Here is a 20,200-nt window from a genome sequence, read left to right as displayed (position 1 = left end):
TGCATGCATACAAATGACACCTGCTGAAATTCCCCTTTCAAGATACAGGAGCCCTGTCCTCTTTTCATATGGTCACCCTATGCTAGGCCCAATCCAATCCTTTTTGCCTCAAATTGTCCTCACTGACTGGAAGTGTCTCTCTGAGGTCTCATGCAAAGGTTTTCCCCATTGCTTGCTATCTGATCATTTTAACTGGAGATGCCAAGACCAGTGTGCTGGAGGGGAACAAACATGCTTTAATTTATTTCATTGATTGATTTGTAAATGTATGAGTCACCTACCATCCCAAATAGGACCCCCAAGGTGACTTACAGTTAAAACGTGCAACAGTTTGAAGGCCTTGACACACGTTAAAATCATTCGAAAGCTTGAAAAGCCACCTGAGAACTTTAAAGAGCGTTTGAAAACTTTAGATCGGTGCCAACAACAGAAATTGAGAGCAGGAGAGAATCTTAAAAAAATACAGCGTAGAGCTCAGAGGTTTACAGAGCAATTCCATGGTTCCTGGGAGAAGGACCATATAGGATTTGTGTACATGTTAGTACTCTTTATGGCACTTGTTGCATTAGTTGCACAAGACTGCTGTGTCCACTAAGCAGACAGAAGTACTACTGGCAAAACACTGCTTCTCCATTGCAAAAGCCGCCTTCTGTTGCTGCCCCCCCACACCCCTGATGGGCTGACCAGCTGCTCCTCTCCTCCCACAGGTATTGCAAGTCAAGGCTGCCAGAGGCAGCACCTCTGCACATGACTCAGCATCCTGCAAAATGTGACATTAAGTGCACACTTTGACTCCCACTGAGGAGCACACAAGTGACCTACGGACACCTATGGACTTCTACAACCAGCTTGAAACAACCACCGGCAACAATTTTGCAGCATTTGATACTATTTTATTTCATTTTATAAATTGTACTTTTTAAATATGTGCCTGGGGAACTCAGGGGGGCAAGGGGGTGCCCACATAACTGTGGTCATGAGTAAGGGGAGATATGGTGATGGGGGAACAACAGGCCAGATGAGGAGAAGAGGGGCTAGATTTCTTACAGTTATCCTCTCTTCTGGTTCTTCCCCCAACCAGATGGTTTCTGGTGGCCTCCCCAGCTTGCCCTCGGGTTTGGCGCTGCTGCTGCTGAATGCCAGGTCGGTCCAAAACAAAATCTTCCTCATCCATGATCTGATTGTGGATGAGAGGGACGACCTGGCATGTATCACTGAGACCTGGGTGGGTGAAATGGGAGGGTGACTCTGGGTACTCAGTGCAGCACCAGCACTGACTTGAGGGATGGGGAGGGGGTTGCCATGGTCTATAGAAATGTGATCTCCTTCCACCCAGAGAGCTTTGTCTATTGGGCAGTATAAAAATACAAATAAATAAATAAACTGTCAAAGTTACAGGAGGGTGTAACCTTTTCATATGGTCACCCTACTACTTCCCTTGCTCGGCTTCGTCCATTTTCTTCTGCTGCCCCTTATGCCTGGAACGCTCTTCCAGAACATTTGAGAACTACAAGTTCAACCGCAGCTTTTAAAGCTCAGCTAAAAACTTTTTTTTCCTAAAGCTTTTAAAACTTGATTTTGTTCTGACTTTATACTGTTAGTTTTACCCTACCCAGTGCCTGTTTACCCTACCCTGTGCCTGTTTGCATTCTCTTCCCCTCCTTATTGTTTTATTATGATTTTATTAGAATGTAAGCCTATGCGGCAGGGTCTTGCTATTTACTGTTTTACTCTGTACAGCACCATGTACATTGATGGTGCTATATACATAATAATAATAATAATAATAATAATAATAATAATAATAATAATAATAATCTGCTAGGGAGGGGGAGGAGGAACAGTTGCAGGGAGCTCACTTCCCCCTCCCTGCCAGGAAGAACACTCGGCTCCAAGCGACACATGCCCTGCTGGGACTGCAGAAGGATGGGGAAAGAACATTCCAGCCCCATCCATCAACCAGAGCATTCAAGCAAGAACATCAGCAAGGGAGCAGGAGCCTCATTTAAGCCAGAACACCAGCAAGGGAAGATCAGCCTGGCCTGAAGTGTTTTTAGAGGCCCGCTTAGAGCTCACCATCTCGTCCTGACCTTGAAAACATGATCTCTCTCCTCTTCCTTCCCCACTGCCTGCTTCTTGTGTGTCTTGGTATTTGAGTTTGTAACCCTGATGGCTCGATTGATGTGACCCACTTTACCAGAAAATAATTGTCAAAAAAGCAGGGTATTAATACAGTAAATAAATAAAATAGATAATGTTTTATTGAACCCATAAAAAGACACAGTTATAGACAATTGTAAACAAATGGAAGACATGCGCAAAGAAACAAGAGATGGATGTGTTGTCCAAACAATACTGCTTGACTGGAATGACCAGAAATGAGCATATGTAATTTAGTTTTATGTGATATTTTGTACACATTTCTAAAAACATGGTATTTCAGAACTGAGTTATACTGGTGATTTTACTGAAGTGGTTGATACAGGATGGTTTCCAACTTGTTTGACATTCTGTCCACATTGAGAATGTGCAATACGCTGGGGATGATTTTACATTTTCAGTCAAATCTAACCGCGATACTTATATTTAATTAATTAATTCCACAAGCTTGGCATGTATCAAATTATAATGAATAGATTGCAGCTGATTTATTATACTCTGATCTTGAGATTGGTACATTTAAATACAGGAAAACTTGCATTATCCGTAGGTATGTTTTTGAAATTGACTAACAAGTATAAATTGCCTTTTTCCTGCTTCTAACATTATAGTATTTTGAAACTTTTCTCTATAAACATCAGTTCTTCAAATGTAAACAACAACCAAAGAACACTGAACTTCAGGTTTTCATGAGGGCCTGCAGGCCATGAAAAAATGCCTCAGCACCTCTATGCCCCTATTAATCATCCATGATAGACAACTGGATAGAGTATTTTAAAGTGACATCAACAACCAAAAGGAGGATTCTGCGGAGAAAAGAGAGCAGACCAATCTGTTCTTACATGTACCCAGCACATACCGACATCACCTTTCTGCTATCGCCATCAACCCTCTATAGAAAACCGGCTTTCACATATGTGTATTGTGGAACTGTAATAATTTTGCTACAGCCTTGCATTTAGGCTCTAGTCCAATAGCCATAGGTGATAAGCAGGAAAGAGAGTGGAGCGGGTTGGCAAAGGAGCAGGCCTGGCATCAGCAGTAGGCACGGTTGGGCACTTGCTGAGGTTTCCCAACCAGCAGGGGATGACTGACAAGAGCCCCCTGCCCTCGCTCCTCCTCTTTGCCATTGCAACCTGCCTCCCACTATGGCCCAGACAATGGTGGTAACGAATCGGAGGAGGAGCGGTAGATGCCACTATCTACTTGCTCACTGGCTCTCTACCTGTCAAGCAAACCAGTGGCAGCAGCGATGAGAAAGAGGAGGAGCACCAATCACAGCTGGTGACACAGGCAGTGAGAAGGTAGACTCACTGAGGGAGACGGCCGTTGAGGAGGCCTTGTCCAGGGGCCCTCTAAAACTTGAAGCTGGCACTGTGGAAGAGGATTCTATGTCCAGCATAGAAACCACATGGCTTGCCAATGGAGGGATGTGTCCTCCTCTATGCCCAGCACAGAAATGCAGTGGGCAGCTGGAAAAAAGATGGCGCTCTCCAACCTTTTTCAAGCCAGTAATTATTCATCATTATTATTTTTTGACAGACTACTACCTTTTGTGAGTTTATTTATGTGGTTGCTTTATTGTCACCAGTTGTGTGTTGTTGTTTTTTAAAAATTGCTGCTTTGTTTTATTATTTTTTCTGATGCTCTTATTAGCTTGTTATATTTGCTCTATTGTTATTGTGAAAGCTGCACTGAGCGCATCAGCAGAGGACCTGGGAGGTTTGCAGCAATGTAGTGGATTTTTATTTAAAACTCTGTCTTGTTAAAATAAGTTGAAAACGGCAAAATTCTGCAGCCTCAATAAACATCAGACAACGGGGTGAAGTGAAAGGCTGAGTGGAATGCAAGTAAAGCAGGCATTCCTCTCAGTGTCAATATACATCACGGAGGGGGCGGAGAGGGGGGAGGGAGAGCAAGCCAAGGGAATGACAGTCATAGACACATGGTAAGAGCTGAAAGTGACAGCTGGTCTGAAAAATGGCAGCTGGCTATTCACCTTTAAAGACTTTATGAGAGAAAGGAGGGTTGCAGATTGAACCGCAGGCCAATTTCGGAAACTGATCTCAGGATGGGGGTGAAGAACGTAGCGGAATTATACATGGCAGGCCACAGCAATATGAACTGTAAGTGTGTGGAAAACATACAATTGAGCCCCAGCCCAAAAAGAACATTTCTAAAATGGATTGAAGAAACTTTGTACAATATACTGGGAATTAAGGTAGGAACTTACTGGTAAATTAGGGAGGAACGGTAACTTAGTGGTAACTTAGTGGTAGAGAACCTATTTAGCATGCAGAAGGTGCCAGGTTCAGCCCCTGGCATCTCCAGGTACAGCTTGGGAGGAATCCTGCCTGAAGGCCTAGAAAGCTGCTGCCTGTCAGTGTCAACAGTACTGAGCTAGATGGACCCAATGGTCTCACTCAGTACAAGGCCGCTTCCTATATAGAGATTTTATTATATTAAGCAAGATATGACTATTATTAATAAATGGAACTATAAAGAGGCAGGAAAAAGCCAGAAGAGATGATGCCTCCAATGTGTATGTGTTCATACATTAACAGAGTATAATAGGGGAAGCATTGTAAAAGGAATCAGATTTATTATGGGAAAGAGAATAACAAAGGGGGGAAAGCTGAACAGATGCACATTCATTAGCATAAATGAGAAAAAAGGTAGAAAATAGCAGCAGTGTGATAGATTTTAATGAGAGTGTAGTTGTAGCACACAATCTGCCTTGATATGGTTTAAATACAGTTTTAAAAAAACCTTCAGAAAGCCAGATCCATAAACTATTTTGATATAGGCCAATTTGATACATATATGTAATAAAAGCTCAGCCAAATATTTCTAATAAAAATATAGTGATGATTATATAACTATTAAAATCAAAAAGTCACTGTCCTTTTAGTAGAATGATCAAGATATTTTTTAAAAAAATCTTAACTAGTGAGCATTCTCTTTTGCAGAATTTCCTAATCAGCATCCACCCTGAACTCATTTGACTCCATTGCAGATTTCCCAACATCTCTAGGGAGCACTATGCTCTTTGGTGAGTATGGAGCATTTTGGACTCTCCTTGTGGGTGTGGCTCTGGAGACTTCAAAATTTATCACTACACCACTGACTTCACCAAGTCATGAGAAGCCCCGCCATTGCTGCTGGGAAGACTACAAGTCTCACCATGCATTCCTCCTTGTGCTCCCCCAATCACTACCACCAGATCAGCTGGACCTAGGGGTAGTCTTGAGCTGGACTCTTCCATTTCTGCACTTACACACACACACACACACACACACACACACACACACACATTGTTTTTAATGTTTAATTTTTTGTGAACTGCCCAGAGAGCTTTGGCAATGGGGCAGTATAGAAATGTAATTATTAATAATAATATACACACACGTCAACTGCCCTTAACTAGAGGGTCACCTTTTCTAAGCTCTAGCTCTAATCTCCTTCAAAACACTCAAGAGTAAGTAAATGTACATGTGAAACTGTTAATGAGGGTACTTCTGGCTTTTCCTTTTCCTTATTGTTTCTTGTTGAAGTTCCTGTGTTGAGTTAATTGTTCACAAATATAGTTTTTAATTATCATCTTTTTTTGCATAGAAAAATACTGTAAAGATTGATTTAATAATGAAAAAGAACAAACAAAGCTATCAAAAGACCATTAATTGACCATCCTTGTCTATTAGCCAATAATCTGCCTAAAAAAGGAATCCTCAGCCAATCGCCTTAACATCATAATAACACAAAAAGGTGGTGAAATGTAACAAAAATTAAATTTAACATTTAACAAAAAAGCAGCCCCAGAGTAAGCAAATGATGTCATTTTTTCTAAGTCATTCCTCCCCCCCCCATTTTTATAAAATAATGTGAAATGGATGCATTCCTTTTTGAAACTAAACAGCATCTTGGGAGGCAGTTGGATCAGAAAAATGGCAGGAGGGGGAGGACTAAATACCCTCCCTGCTGCTCAAATCAATGGATACTCCTCCACACCCCAGCTGCATTTACGTTAAAGAGAAAGAGACAAAAACATTCAAAATTCTGATCTGACAGTCTTCAAAGGTGATACTGCATTGCAGTGGATAATCTAACATTTCTGGAGCCTAAAAAAAATGGGTGCAGAGGTTGACCTGGGGATCAAACATGAAACACCCTACCCAGTGCCTGTTTGCATTCTCTTCCCCTCCTTATTGTTTTATTATGATTTTATTAGAATGTAAGCCTATGCGGCAGGGTCTTGCTATTTACTGTTTACTCTGTACAGCACCATGTACATTGATGGTGCTATATAAATAAATAATAATAATAATAACACAGAAGGTGTTCTGAACATGTTCTGCCAGTCTAAATCCCATTATTTTAACATTTATATACCACCCCATAGCTGAAGCTTTTGTAACACTTTCCTAGTTCATTTCTCTTTCCTCCTGATTGTCTCCACCATTGTCAAAATTTAGGGCTCAATCCAGCCCAAGAAAAGCACATTTCACCATCATTATTTTTAATGGAAGAGTTGAGTACGTGTTTAATTATCTATCACTGAAACAACATAGCCTAACTTTGGCTACATCATGCCATTATATTTCAGATCTTTTTAAAAATATTGTTTATGTTAATGGCACTATGTAGTAATTATAAATATGCTGTGAGGGGCAAATGCAAATGAGCAATATGTAAAATCTTTAAGGTACCAAAACTCAGGCTACGACAAAACAAGAACAACAACTCCCCCACCCCTCCGGTAATATTTACAATGTATACAGGTATGTCTTGTGTACATTTCACCTCATAGCTCTGCTACTTCTGAGTTGCTATTCAGCGCTCTTCGATAATGCATTTCAAAGTGCCTGCCATCTGTGCACCAATCTTCTGCTGACATAAAAAGGTTAAAGCATTTTCAACACATAGGGCCAACTTTCTTTCCCATCCCACTAGATCATTCTAGATAGCTGCCTGTGGCACCTTTTTGTAAGGGCACTACACTGTTGTTGTTTTTAAATCACTTAAGAAGCACTTCAGGGGCTACTGAAACACAGACGCACCAAACATGTCAGTACACATATGCACACCCATTTTTTTGATAAATTAACACAGCTCTTCTTTGGCAACCAAGGTATGTCTCTCTGCCCAGTTGCTATTTGGAAAAAAAATGTTCAAGAATATTGACTAACGTTCAGAACATGTGCCATATCCTGTAAGTTGCTCGTGTTCTTTTTTTTTTTTAAAAAAAATTATGCTTCTTGACTGGATTAATTTCATTCTGCAGATAGCAGAGGAATTTATCTGCTTGCAGATTGTCTGTGAACACCACTGTCAGTTCTTGAGGCATGTGGCTAATTTTTAACCCAGTTGCAAAACTCATGTGTGACAAACCCTATGGCACCACGGTTGATGCATTATTCCAGGTATGTGCTATTTACATTCTGCAAACATTCTTGCAGAAGATTTCAGCTCGCACACATGAATACATAAACAAGAAACAGATGCATAAATATGGGGAATTGCGTGATTATTTTTTTCTGTTCTTGCTGATGCTCCAGAAGAGACACGCCATTTATCATATTTAATAGACAAACTCAGCAACCTTCACTAAACTCTATTAAACTTGCCTTGAACCACAGAGGCACACCATTCAGATACTGTTAATTCGAAATGGTTTCATCAGTGCAAAAAACCTCATAAGCCTCGATATGATCATCATCATCATCATCATCATCATATTAATAATTTATTTCTTACCCACCTCTCCGATTGGATCGAGGCGGGGAACAACAACAAGCATAAAATACACAAAATAACATACACTGTTTAAAAACATCCTAAAAGCATCCTAAAAACATACTAAAAATATCCTGAGATTCATGTGATGAGTTCTCACTGGGCTGTACTTGGACTGTATCATTTAGACTGCAGTTGGGGATCCCATCTTCGCCCTTATTTAAAAACAAAAACAAATTCCCTTTACATACTCTGTGCATTTGTGTGGGGTAAAGCTGCAACTTTGATGGTATTAGGTCACACTCTACAGTATCTTCTAGGATTAAGCTGCAGTATAAGAACATAAGAATATAAAAAGAGTCCTGCTGGATCAGACCACGAGTCCATCTAGTCTAACTTCCTGTTTCCCACAGTGGCCAATCAGAAGCCACTAGGAAGCCCACAAGCAGAAATAAAGGCAATAGCTCTCTCCTATTGTTGCAATTGGTCTTTGGTGGCATGTTGCCTCTGAACCAGGATGCTGCAAATAGCCATTGTGACTAGTAGCCACTGATAGACAGCCTCCATGAATTGTCTAAACCACTCATAAAGCCATCTAAGTTAATGGCCATCACCATTCTTTTTCACTACATGAAAAGTGTGCTTTAAGTTAGATTGGTATTATTTTGCACACAAGTAGAATAGCGCATTGAAGGAAAATAAGATAATTTCCCTCTGTTCTAGAATCTCTGAAGTTTATTTCTATATATGGAAAGACACAACTCCTATCTTCCATGTGTTTTAAAGTTGTATTTTACATATGGGCAGCAGAGTTTAAGGCAAAAAGAAAATGTAACTGATCAACCAGAGGAAATACAATTCTATTCATCAAAAGAGGAACACTCTGAGTTATATCCAATTAACCCTCCCACTGACAGAACAGGTTCTGTGGGCATAACAGATGGAGGGGGGGCAATTCTTCATCCCCCCTCCACTAGGGATGGGTGAGTGATGTTTGTGATCACTAGGATTCACCGAACATTGTTCCACTGCTCATCTCATTCACAATTTCGATTCCCATTTGCAATTTCTGCTTCCTTTGGGTGAATAGGAAACCTGCACAAATTGAGCAGCGATTGAACAGGAGATTTGTGCAAATCTCCTCTATAGAGGAGCTGATTCAGTCTACTGAAGAAATTTGCGCAACTTAGGAAATTTGCACAAACCATACTGGGAATCAGGAATGAGACAAACATGAGCACGTATTTGACTATTTGCTAATAATTTTGACAGACGCCTGCTTGTGTTCAGCCTTTGTACAGGGCATGCACATCTGTAATGTATGCTCTGGAGGGCTGGGGAAGCCTCTGGAGAATATTATGGGGAGGTCACAAGGGTTACAGGAAAAGGGGAAAGTTCTCTTGTGCAAGTTGAAGTCCACCCACAAAACATGGGATTTCACCCTCTCTTATGAAGCAATTATGTGCTTGTATGCATGTGTGAATGAACCATCATAGATTAACATAATACTTTCCTTTGGAGGATATTCACACATTGACTCACCATATGTTAACTTGAAACTGCAATCCCATGGGAAAACGCTCCCTTTAACTCTGTGATAACTAATTCTGATTAAACATGTCTAGAATTGCCCAGTGAATGATGTGCATGCACATGTGAATCAGTGTTGTATTTGTCTATGCTCTGGCAGACACGACTCCAGGGCTCTATGGTTCCTGCAGTAGATGCCCTGTTTTCCAAAGCATTTTAAGAAGTAAAGAAAGAAAGATTGAGGAAGTGTTCTTGGAGTTCTGGAGAACATTAAAAACAGAATGTAAAGAAAAATCATTAATATTGGTGGCAGTAGCAGGAGTGGGGAAGTTGAACATTTGGTGAGGAATTGCACCTGGTAAGCTTGTTTCTTAATATATATATATATATATATATATATATATATATATATATTTGGAGGGGGTTAGTAGGAGGATATTTTTAACATTTATTTCTTTAATAGTTTTTTTTATCCTGCATTTTTTTAAGGTGTTCACCCTCTTTTGAGGAATGGAGGCATAAAGAAAAAAGTAACAGTAAATTGAACAATACTGTGACTAGGACAGCTCACAATGACTTAAGGCCATCCACTCCCCCGGGAGCAGTTGCTGAATTTCTTTCTAGCAGGAAGAAGAAAATAACTGGTGAAGGTGCAATAGGTGCTTGTAACAAAAACATAGGAGGGATATATATAGGAAACAGATAGGGAATAACCATGTCATCCTCTCACCTCTTAGCCTGTAATAGGCTTGGTGGCTTGCTAAAATTTGCTTCACTGACTCCTGAGGGCAAACCTTCACTCCAGTTGGGAAAAAAGAGGATCTCTTTGTTCGATGTTTGGCCATATCAAATATCCTTCGAATCGTCGATACTCTAGACCTCTTTGTGGTTCTTTCTGACTTTTCAGACCCTGGAGCATCTGCAAGATGTTTGGCTTCACCACGATTAATTTTATTCGGGGTTTCTGTAAGAGGAAAGTTGCCAAGAAACAAGTATGTCAGTAAAACGGAATATGATGAAGGTTGTGGGATTTTTGCATTGTTTTGTACCTTCTGAATGGTAATGAAACAAGACTAAAACCTCAAAATATTAAACACATTAAAACTATTTCGATATAACTTGCAGTTATTATAAGGAACCGAGTATCAAACTGCTTTCTAGGCCATAGTATTTTCTGACCTGTGTACTAATGTTTACTGTATTACATTTACCTTTAGGGTGAAGAAGGAATTTTCTTCCTGGTAAAGCCCTGAGGCGTGAGTTTGTTTGTTGCCTTGTTTTGCAGCTTCTCTTGGCTGCCTTAAGTCACATGTAGCTATTCCTTCTCCAGGCACTTTTTTTCCTGGTGTACCTGCACTAGTCCCTTTCCCGCCCTGCCGGCATGGCTAGGATGGGGGCAGGCTTTTGCGGGAGGGAAGAGGGGGAAGAACGACGCACCTTTCTAAGGTGCGGCATGGGCGGGGCTTGCCTTTAAAAGCAAGCCCCACATGCACCCCAGCATAGGCTGAATATGATTTCAAAGGATAGGAAGAAAATAGATCTCCAGACATTTTTGACTTTAATTTGCAGCATTCCTGATCATTGGCAGAGGCTGGTGGGATCTTGCATAGATGATGAAAGCAGATAGTTCCTTGCCCACAGGACTACCTTTCCCAGTGCATTCATAGCTACCTCCACGTCCAAAGCCTCATCAACGTTACTTAAAAATAAATTACCAGGCAGAGCCGTGTGTGCTGCAAAGTGAAGGGCTAGCCTCCAGTCACCTCTCATTTTCTTTTCCACAGAATGCATCTGCACCTCACATGGCCCCTTGAGGCTTGCACTTCACTTCGCAGCTTGCCTGGGACCCTCCCAAGTCAAAATGGGGCAGGCAGTGACTGGGGAGTGAGGGAGAAAGACATGGCAATCAGGTGGCTGGGGAGGGCAGAGCGACTGGAGGGAGGGAGGGAGGAGGACATGGCGACTAAGTGGATAGAGGCTGGAGGATGCAATGGGGGAGAGGAGAAAAGTGGAGAGAGGAGAAAAGAGGGATGTGGAAAACAAGGAAACTGGAGCATGGAGGGAAAGTGGGATGGCATGGGAGTGATGAGGGAGAGAGAGAGAGAATGGGGTAACAGGGAGAAGGGGGTGCCAGAGAGAGAGAGAGAGAGAGAGAGAGAGAATGAACTAAGGCACCTGCACACACAGGTAGAAGTAGAACCCAGTAAAATAGGTCCTCTTAAACGTGTGTATATATAATATTATGCAAGACACCCCCCTCCCCGCCTATTATCAAATCACAGATCCCACCTATCTCCAAGGACCAAATCATAAAAATCACAGATCCAGCACATTTGAGCACTGTCATGATGCAAAAGCATAGTTTCAAGGGATGGGCACTTATGCATTCTCATCAGTTTTACAAGTAACACTCCCATTCAAACCACCATCAAATCACAGGTCACCTCTGTGCCCACCAATGTGTTTTATGACTTAATGGTCGTTATGTTGGCATCCTATATAAATATCCAATGATTAAAAAAAGAAAAGAAAAACTTGCTGGTTTAAAAGACTATGGTTAAGGCTATCTCATATTGGTTCAAACTCCAAAAAGTCAGGAAATTGGAAGCTAAGGCTGCTGCCTTAGCCGATATGCTCCGTGATCAGTGAGGATGTTGTGCAATGTCACAAATTTATTTATTTATTACATTTTTATACTGCCCAATAGCCAAAGCTCTCTGGGCAGTTCACAAATTGTGCTTGCTTACAACTTAACCTCCATGTACCCACACTTTTCCTTGGTCTTTTAGGTCCAAGTCCAGATGGGGAGTATGGAGTGCCTGGGACCAGCAAAGATGCCCCACGTTGTCTTGGCCTTGTATTGCCTAATGAAGCAAATAAGTCATATCATGTTGGTAGACACTTCTCCTCCCTGGACACCTGAGCGGATCGCTGCTTCAGTACCTAGCCATGAGAAATGCCCAAGTGACAATATCGACTCCCAAAGAGATACGCAGGGAAGAGGGGAGACTAGGGAAGGTAGGAGGCCTCCCAGAAGACCTACCTCCTTCCAGACCTGCTATTGCTATTTTCAACAATGCAGCAGCTATTCCCCTTTCCCTGACCATTCAAAATCAGCTGAGAATTGACAGGGAGAGACAGAGAGGCTTCTGTGCCTGCATGTCATTATGAGAGTCCTATAGACTCTTGTTACACATTAGAAAGCTATTTTTTAAATATGTTTTTAATTGATGAAATGAATCACACCAATGACATTGTCATTTTATCTGAAAAAACTTTCATTTTCCCATCTAAAATTGTGGGCAAAAATCAATTTCTCAAAATCACTTTGGACAGAGGAAGTTCCTCCCTGCCTTTAAACTGCCTTTACTCCCTCAAATTTCCATCAATCATTGTGAAATTTTCCAGGTATGCAAAATCCACACGTCTCTCTAACACCTGAAAATTTCAGAAAGATTAGTGAAACTGATTTTATAAAGATTAGAATGGCCGACCCCCATGATCCCCATTTAATAGGGTTGAATGCTTTTTTAAAAAAAAAAAATTGATGAGCCTTAACAAAGTGTGTCTCCTTTAATTATGAGGACCCATGAGAATCCATGCTTTGGATCCACATTTTTGTGCCATGGTGACCCTGGAAAAGCAATGGGTCTTTGATTTTTTTTACTGTGTAGTCTATAGATACCAATGTAAACTTTAATTTGATGGTCGTTTGGGATAGGGTGAGAACCTAATACCCAAATCCTGCAAATTCAAGAGGATCCATTTTATTTCTACAGGATCTGACTTTTAACCAGCCCCAATGGAACATCTCTCTCTGTGTGTGCGTTTCCTCTGTGTGTGGAGCTAGTTGCGGGGTGGTGGTGCTCACAGCACTTTCTCCAAATTGAAATATGCTCACTGGCTCAAAAAGTTTGGGGACTCCTGAGAAGACACACCAACACCCATGGAGGGTGTCCAGGAGAACTAAGAGTTACAGATGCACATAATATGGGAAAGGCTAGAGCAAAGTGATTTTTTTAAAAAAATCATTTGAAGACTAAGGCAGACAATTCTGTCTTTGGACACAGGGCTGATTAGACAACCTTTCATCCCTTCCACTTCTATCTGTGCATTGTTACATTTAACACAGTTTTATTGTTGCATTTAACAACAATTAAGTTCCCTCTACATAAAGGTGATAAAAATAAAATTATATAGTCAGTGGTTCCTAGACAATGCTTTACTCTGCCAACCCTCAAAATATTTTGCATCCTTGGTTTTTGCATTTTAGGAAGTAGCACCTACTTCTGAAGATGTAATGTCACAAGCATAATAATTTTGAGGGAATATACATATAAATCCACTGTTCAACTTTATAGTTTTGAGGTCATGTTTTTGTAATTATATTATCTACTGAGTAAAACCACTGAGAGACTTTTGAAGATAGCATAAGGGCAGTTTCTCATTTTACACTGTTGGCTTTGCACCACACATAGTGTTTTGTGCTAAGGTCAAAAAGTTCAATTCTGGTCTCATCAGACCAGAGAACCCTTTCCCCACATGTTTGCTATGTTCCCCACATGCCTTTTGGTAAATGCAAACAGGATTTTCAGCAGTGACTTTTTTCTCACCACTCTTCCATCAAGCCCAGCTTTGTGGAGCATCTGGGTGATAGTTGTCCCATGGATGGTTTCTCAAATCTCAGCTGTGGATATCTCCAGCTCCTTCATTGGCCTTTTGGTTTCTTCACTGACTAATGCCTTGTTTACCCAGCAACTGAGTTTTAATGGATGATGTTGCCTAGCAGAGTTGCAGTTGTGCCATATACCAGTACTTTCCATTTTGTAATAATGGATTTTGGACGTTGCTCTGGGGGATGTTTTTTTTTTTTAACCCATCCCTAATTGAGGATTCTCCAGAACTTTATCCAGGGCTTGTTTGGATTGCTCCTTGGTCTTCATGATGCTCTTCGTTTAGAGAGGGTGACCATATGAAAAAGAGGACAGGATTCCTGTATCTTTAACAGTTGCATAGAAAAGGGAATTTCAGCAGGTGTCATTTGTATATATGGAGAACCTGGTGAAATTCCCTCTTCATCTCAACAGTTAAAGTGCAGGAGCTATACTAGAGTGACCAGGTTTAAAAGAGGGCAGGGCACCTGTAGCTTTAACTGTTGTGATGAGGAGGAAATTTCACCAGGTACTCCATATATACAAATGACACCTGCTGAAATTCCCTTTTCAATACAACTGTTAAAGATACAGGAGCCCTGTCCTCCTTTTCATATGGTCACTCTACGTTTAGATATACTCCCCAACAAACTCTAGGGTCTTCCAGAAACAGGTGCACTATATCTAAGGTCATGTGACACTTGAACTGCACACAGCTGGGCTCCATTCAGCTAATTATGTGATTTCTGAAGGCAGTTAGTTGCACCAGAGCTTATTTAGGAATGGCACAGAACAGGGGGTGAATACTTATGCAATCAATTTGTAAATATGGGAAAGGCTTTATTTTGTACAAGATGCAGATTCTTTACCCACTTTGACATTATGGACTGTTTTATGTAGATCAGTGAGAAGAAATCCATTTAACTCCATTTTAATCCCAGGTTGTAACACAATAAAATGTCAAAGACTGGTACTTATACAAAGCATTGCATTTTAGAATCTAGTATTATAGAAATGGACTTTTAAACATTGCATATATGTTCTCAAATACCTGTTTGTTCATTTGCATTTATATGTTAGGTGTACTCTCAAAAGATAGAAAGCAGTGGTTTTTAACACCCAATAAAATTTATTAAAAATAGAACAAAAGTTTTCCAGTCAGAGACAGTAGAGATGCTTCTATCTATTTTGTGGAAAACTAGGTGGCATAATTACTTTTATTAAATTAGAGCTCAACTTTGCACAGTGTATTTGGCTGTTCAGCCTGACATAACTTTACATGACATAATAATTCAAGTTTTTTGTTTTTAAGCTAACAGAAAGGAAAGTGTAAGCTTTGAATTTCAATGGCTCAGGGAAAAAACCACAGCATTTTCATTTTTCTGGAGATAATGAAGGCACAGTCGGTGAAGTCATTTTATTTTAAATTCTATTCAATGAAGCTTTAAAAATTATAGTGTTGATTTTAAATGAACTTTTCAAGATGCTTTGGAAACTTTTTTATAGTTCTCATACATTGGTTGCGTGTGTTTTTAATTGCCCAAGCAACCTAAACAAAGGAAAAAGGTAAACAGAATAAAAGTTTTTTTTTAAAAAAAAGAACTCCTATGAAAGGGAAATAGTGGAATGTGCAGATAATTGGACTTTTTCTGAGGCAGAAAATATTCTAAGAGTCCAACAACATATGTATAGCTTGAATACTTACAAATTGACTGTAGATGTCAACTGCATTTGGGAAAAGGTTCAAATTCACTTAGGGGTGGAGAAAAGCAATCGAATGGCTTTGAAACGAGTCAAGTTTACAAGAGAATAAGAATATTAGGAAAATTAAGAGCTAAATATTTAGTGAAGCATGACAAGTGTCAATGTAGCAGGAATGATTTACATCTGCTTTATTTCTTATTCTGTGAAATAAAGAATATAGCTTCAAGCTAAGCCATAAACATTAATTATTATGTCAGTGGTTGTTAGATAGATGAAAAGAAAATACGAGAGGAAAGATGCTTCAGCCTGACAATTTCAAATTGATTGAATGGAATTTCAGTGGACAGAGAAAAGGGAAAAGAGTGACACTTTCAGTAATTTGCTAGAAGATAAGTACCCTCCCTTTTTACATCAGGCTATTGCAAGGTTTTTTTTAATTAAAACATTCCAGTAAATGTCCTTTTCAAAGTACAGAAGATGGGAATGGTTATTACAGTTATGAAGTACGACCATTTTAGAAAGAGCATGCTGTAAGTGCTCTTGTATGAAGAAGCAAAACACCTGAACGTTAATCTTGTTGGGTTGCACAATGGCAAATCTTTTATTTATATGTTGAGCTTCTAGTACCTAATTGCCTGCAAGAAAGCAGAAGCAGCAATGGCAGAGCTACCACCCTATTCCTCAGCTCCATTTCTACTGATGGTTAGCTGTTTGTCACTAATCTGCAAAAAGTCACAATGATCACACACCAATAAAGCAGTTTGTTGAAATGGCACACACAGAAGAGATAACCAGATCAGATTTTCCGCAAATGCCAATTCAGAACTGGGAATGCTTTTGACGGGATCTTTTCCCATTTAACTGTTTAGGTGAATGGACCCAGACTTTGCCAAGCTGGAAAGGGACCACCGTGCAAATAGCTTCAACCATGAGGCACAAATGTGGAACACACAGGATCGAGATGGGAGAAAGGAATCAAACCTGGATTATTTTAAGAATCCCTGAACCTGGAGACCATATATTCATGGCCCAGGCCCATAGAACACAAATCTGCATAAAATCTGCATGTGGTAATATACATCTACATATACAAATTTAGACATAATTACTATGATTTAAGTTTCATAGGAGGCAGAGCAAACCAGTTAATTTCTCATCCAAATAATCTCAAATAAAAGCCATTCTTCAATTAATTTACATTTTGACCAGGGCTAGATCTATACTACTGCTTTATTGCAGTATTGAAGTGCACCGATAACTGTTGGGGCACAATCCACATTCCAAACAACACTGTCATAGTGTTATATCCTGCTTTTTATTCCATATTCATAATGATTTGACACAAGGTGTAGATTTGGCCCAGGACTATCCCAAACCAATGGAAAAAGCCCCCCACCCCCCGCTTAGTTGCCATGCAGGGGGATTTATTTTTGGAGGTTGTGTATGTTGCAGCACGTGGGAAGGGGAGAGTTAACCCTTGTTCATAGACCCACTCTCTGCATTTTATTTGGGTAGTAATTCTTAATTATGTTCCTTAGAAGGTTTTGTGTTCATGTTTGTTTTAACCAAAGAGCAAAATCAACAAAATGTGTAGGCTTTTTAAAATGCATGACATTGAATCCACTTAAAATATCTTGCTTGCCATGGTCTACAGCAGCTCAGTAACAATGTCTCCTTTAAGAAGTCTTTTGACATGAAAATTGCTCATTCTCCTATATGTACTCCCTTTCATTCACTCTGTAGGCAATTAAGGTTGACTCATCCTGGCTTCATATAACTCCAAACCCTCCAACATTTGACAGGTGCACTTGCTTTATATTAAGTCAACAGGAGCTCATTAGTAGAGACTAGAAGCCACAAAATCTTTGTAAAGCATATAGAACTAGTTTCCACGAAATCACAGTAAAGCATATAGAGCCCACAAAATCACTGTAAAACATATGGATTCCATGGACTCATTTTAAAGGGCATCATTCTGTTCTCTTCCTGGGAGGGGCACAGGGCTGAGCAGTGGAACCAGTCATGTCTCTTCAAAGCATTCTCTGTGCAATCGTGAGTAGCACAATTACATGGAGCTCATATGTTTATATAATGGGTTGCAGAACTGCAGGGCCTGGGCCAAATTCAGCCTCCTGGGGGTCCCAAGCTGCCCTTCCCTGCTCCTCCAGAAGGCCGCACTCCTTTCCCATGTACCCATCCTTTCCCTCCAGCCTTCAATAGTTTAGTGGTTCCCCAACTTTTGTGCAACATCCCCACCCCATTGTAAAAGTTAAAATGACTCTCCTAAGGCTTAGTTACTGGCAGTAAGAGCTAGGGGTGGTCAAACTCAGATGCTTGCCCTGCTGCCACTGCCATTCACCCCGTTCATGGCACTGCTTTTATTCTTGCATAAATGGGACTTTTAATGCTGCCATTTACACAGCAGGGGAGATTACATAATTTTTGGAGCCTCCATTGTCGTGCATAATGGAGGTTCTGGATGGCTGCCAGGTGCATGCTGCAGATGTGGGGAAGTCTGGAGCATCCTGAAGAGCCCCATTGAACCCTTCCAGAAACTTACCATGGCTCCTGCTCTTCAGAGCAGAGGTGGCAGGTGGGAGACTTGGGCCCTACTCAGATGTCACAATAAGCCATGATGGTTAAGAGTTTGGCGCTAACCATGATGGCTTAGTGTGTTGGGTGTGGCTACATAACCATGGTTTAACCACCCTCACTAACCATAGCTTAGCATGTTGACTGTCATCCCCCCCCCTGGTCAACTAAGCACTGCCATAGAGCTCGGTGACAAGAGTGGCTGAAAGCAGAACTGCTGCTCCTGCCATCATGCAAGATCTCTGAAAAGTGTGCGGATCACAAAGAGGTAGCAATGTGCACATTGCGCCCTGGTTTCCTTTCAAGTTTTTTAGTTGTCCTAATTCACGCAGTTCCACATTTGTGCAAATTCCCCCCCCCCCCAAAAAATGCACACTTTTGCTTTTTAGCCTGTGTGGGAAATGTCCATTTTTGGCTATTTTATGTTTATTTATTTTAAAGAAAGAACAATGAAAGCACTGGCCTGGTAATGGTTAGGTTAACCATGCATCAGGACGTGGTTCTGCAGTTGTGTGGTGGGAGCACATGGCATGGTCAGCACTAACCACCATGCACTGCGGCTAGCTTAATCACCCTTCCCCAACAGGGCCTTGGAATCAACCTTGGAGCAGCCACCAAAAGACACTTTCACCCAGGAGCAAGAATCTCCTTGGGACAAAAAAACTCAGCAGCAGACACTGCGACAGCAGGACTAGCTGCAACTGCTGAATCAAGCTTAGAGAAAGTATATCTCATTCAGTCTCCTCCCAGACTTTCGCCGGGTTGGCAGCTCCTATTGAGCCATCATCCAAACAACTTTCGCCAGTTGTGCACCTGGAAAACAAGGCTAGAGATAGTAGGGGGACCCACCTGAATGAGGTGCACTGCGGTGCATTGGGCTGAGGGGAAAAGGAGAATCCCCTAAAAATTGGGCAATGGCACCTTCCGTTACTGGAGCTCCACCTGCGGAAGGTGCCTCCCTGCAATTTTCAGGGCTCCCCACAGTTCTCCACATCACAGATCATCCCATTCAGGACTTCCAGCACTGGGTGGGTGCTTGGGACTGCTGGGGGTAGGAGGGGGCAAGGAAGAGGCAAGAAACTCCCCGTTGTTGGCGCAACACAGGATGTTGCTCAAAGCAAACACCTACATTCAACTAGGAAGTAAAATCCATGGTTAATCACAGCAAGAAAATAAGGACAAAAACACAAGATCCTTCTTGCTGGATGAAACCAAAGCTCATTTAGACTAGCACTCCAACAGTGGGCAGCTTGTTGGAAGCTCAGAAGCATAGCATGAAAGTAGGGATGCCAGTGAAGCTCACTAGGACTGGGTCCATGAAGATTGTTGACCAGTTTATCTGTCATCCACTCAGCTCAGCAAAAGGCAGTTAGTTCCCCTTCCCTCGCTTTAATCCCACCCACCAACTCACACTTAATAGGCCAATGGTGGCCGTAGCAGGAGTGGTGATCCAGTCTTTATGAGACAACAGAAGGGGCTCATCTACACCAAGCAGGATATTGCACTATGGAAGTGGTATATAAAAGGCAGGAGCCACACGACTGCTTTATAGCGGTATTGAAGTGCATTGAAAACTGTTGGGGCTCATTGACCCATACCATATGCCACTTTCATACCGCTATATCCTGCTTGGTGTGGCTTCTGCCTTTATATGCCGCTTTCATACTGCTTTCAGAGTGGAATATCCTGCTTGGTGTCAATGAGCCCAAGGAGGGAGGTCTTTCCCTCACTGCCCTCTTTCCAAGTAACCCTTGGGAAAAGTGCACTGAGCAGCATGACAGGCACCAGAAAGGAAGAAAGGGGAAGGCCTTTGTCCTTCCCTCTCTGTG

The 20,200-nt window shown here is 41.2% G+C and overlaps 1 protein-coding gene across 1 annotated transcript in view; it reads right to left on the bottom strand.

Moving 5' to 3' along the window:
- IMPG1 (interphotoreceptor matrix proteoglycan 1) overlaps nt 1–20,200 on the bottom strand; it is a 91,687-nt gene that overhangs the window by 56,741 nt on the left and 14,746 nt on the right. The window contains exon 2 of the mRNA XM_063125798.1: nt 10,154–10,387. Coding sequence (XP_062981868.1) covers nt 10,154–10,387 — 234 coding nt within the window. The remainder of the gene's footprint in view (nt 1–10,153; nt 10,388–20,200) is intronic.

This window comes from Elgaria multicarinata, chromosome 4 (genome assembly GCF_023053635.1).
Source record: "Elgaria multicarinata webbii isolate HBS135686 ecotype San Diego chromosome 4, rElgMul1.1.pri, whole genome shotgun sequence".
Lineage (NCBI taxonomy): Eukaryota > Metazoa > Chordata > Lepidosauria > Squamata > Anguidae > Elgaria > Elgaria multicarinata.
Note: the sequence above shows the minus strand (reverse complement) of the source record. Positions and strands in the feature narration are given on the sequence as shown.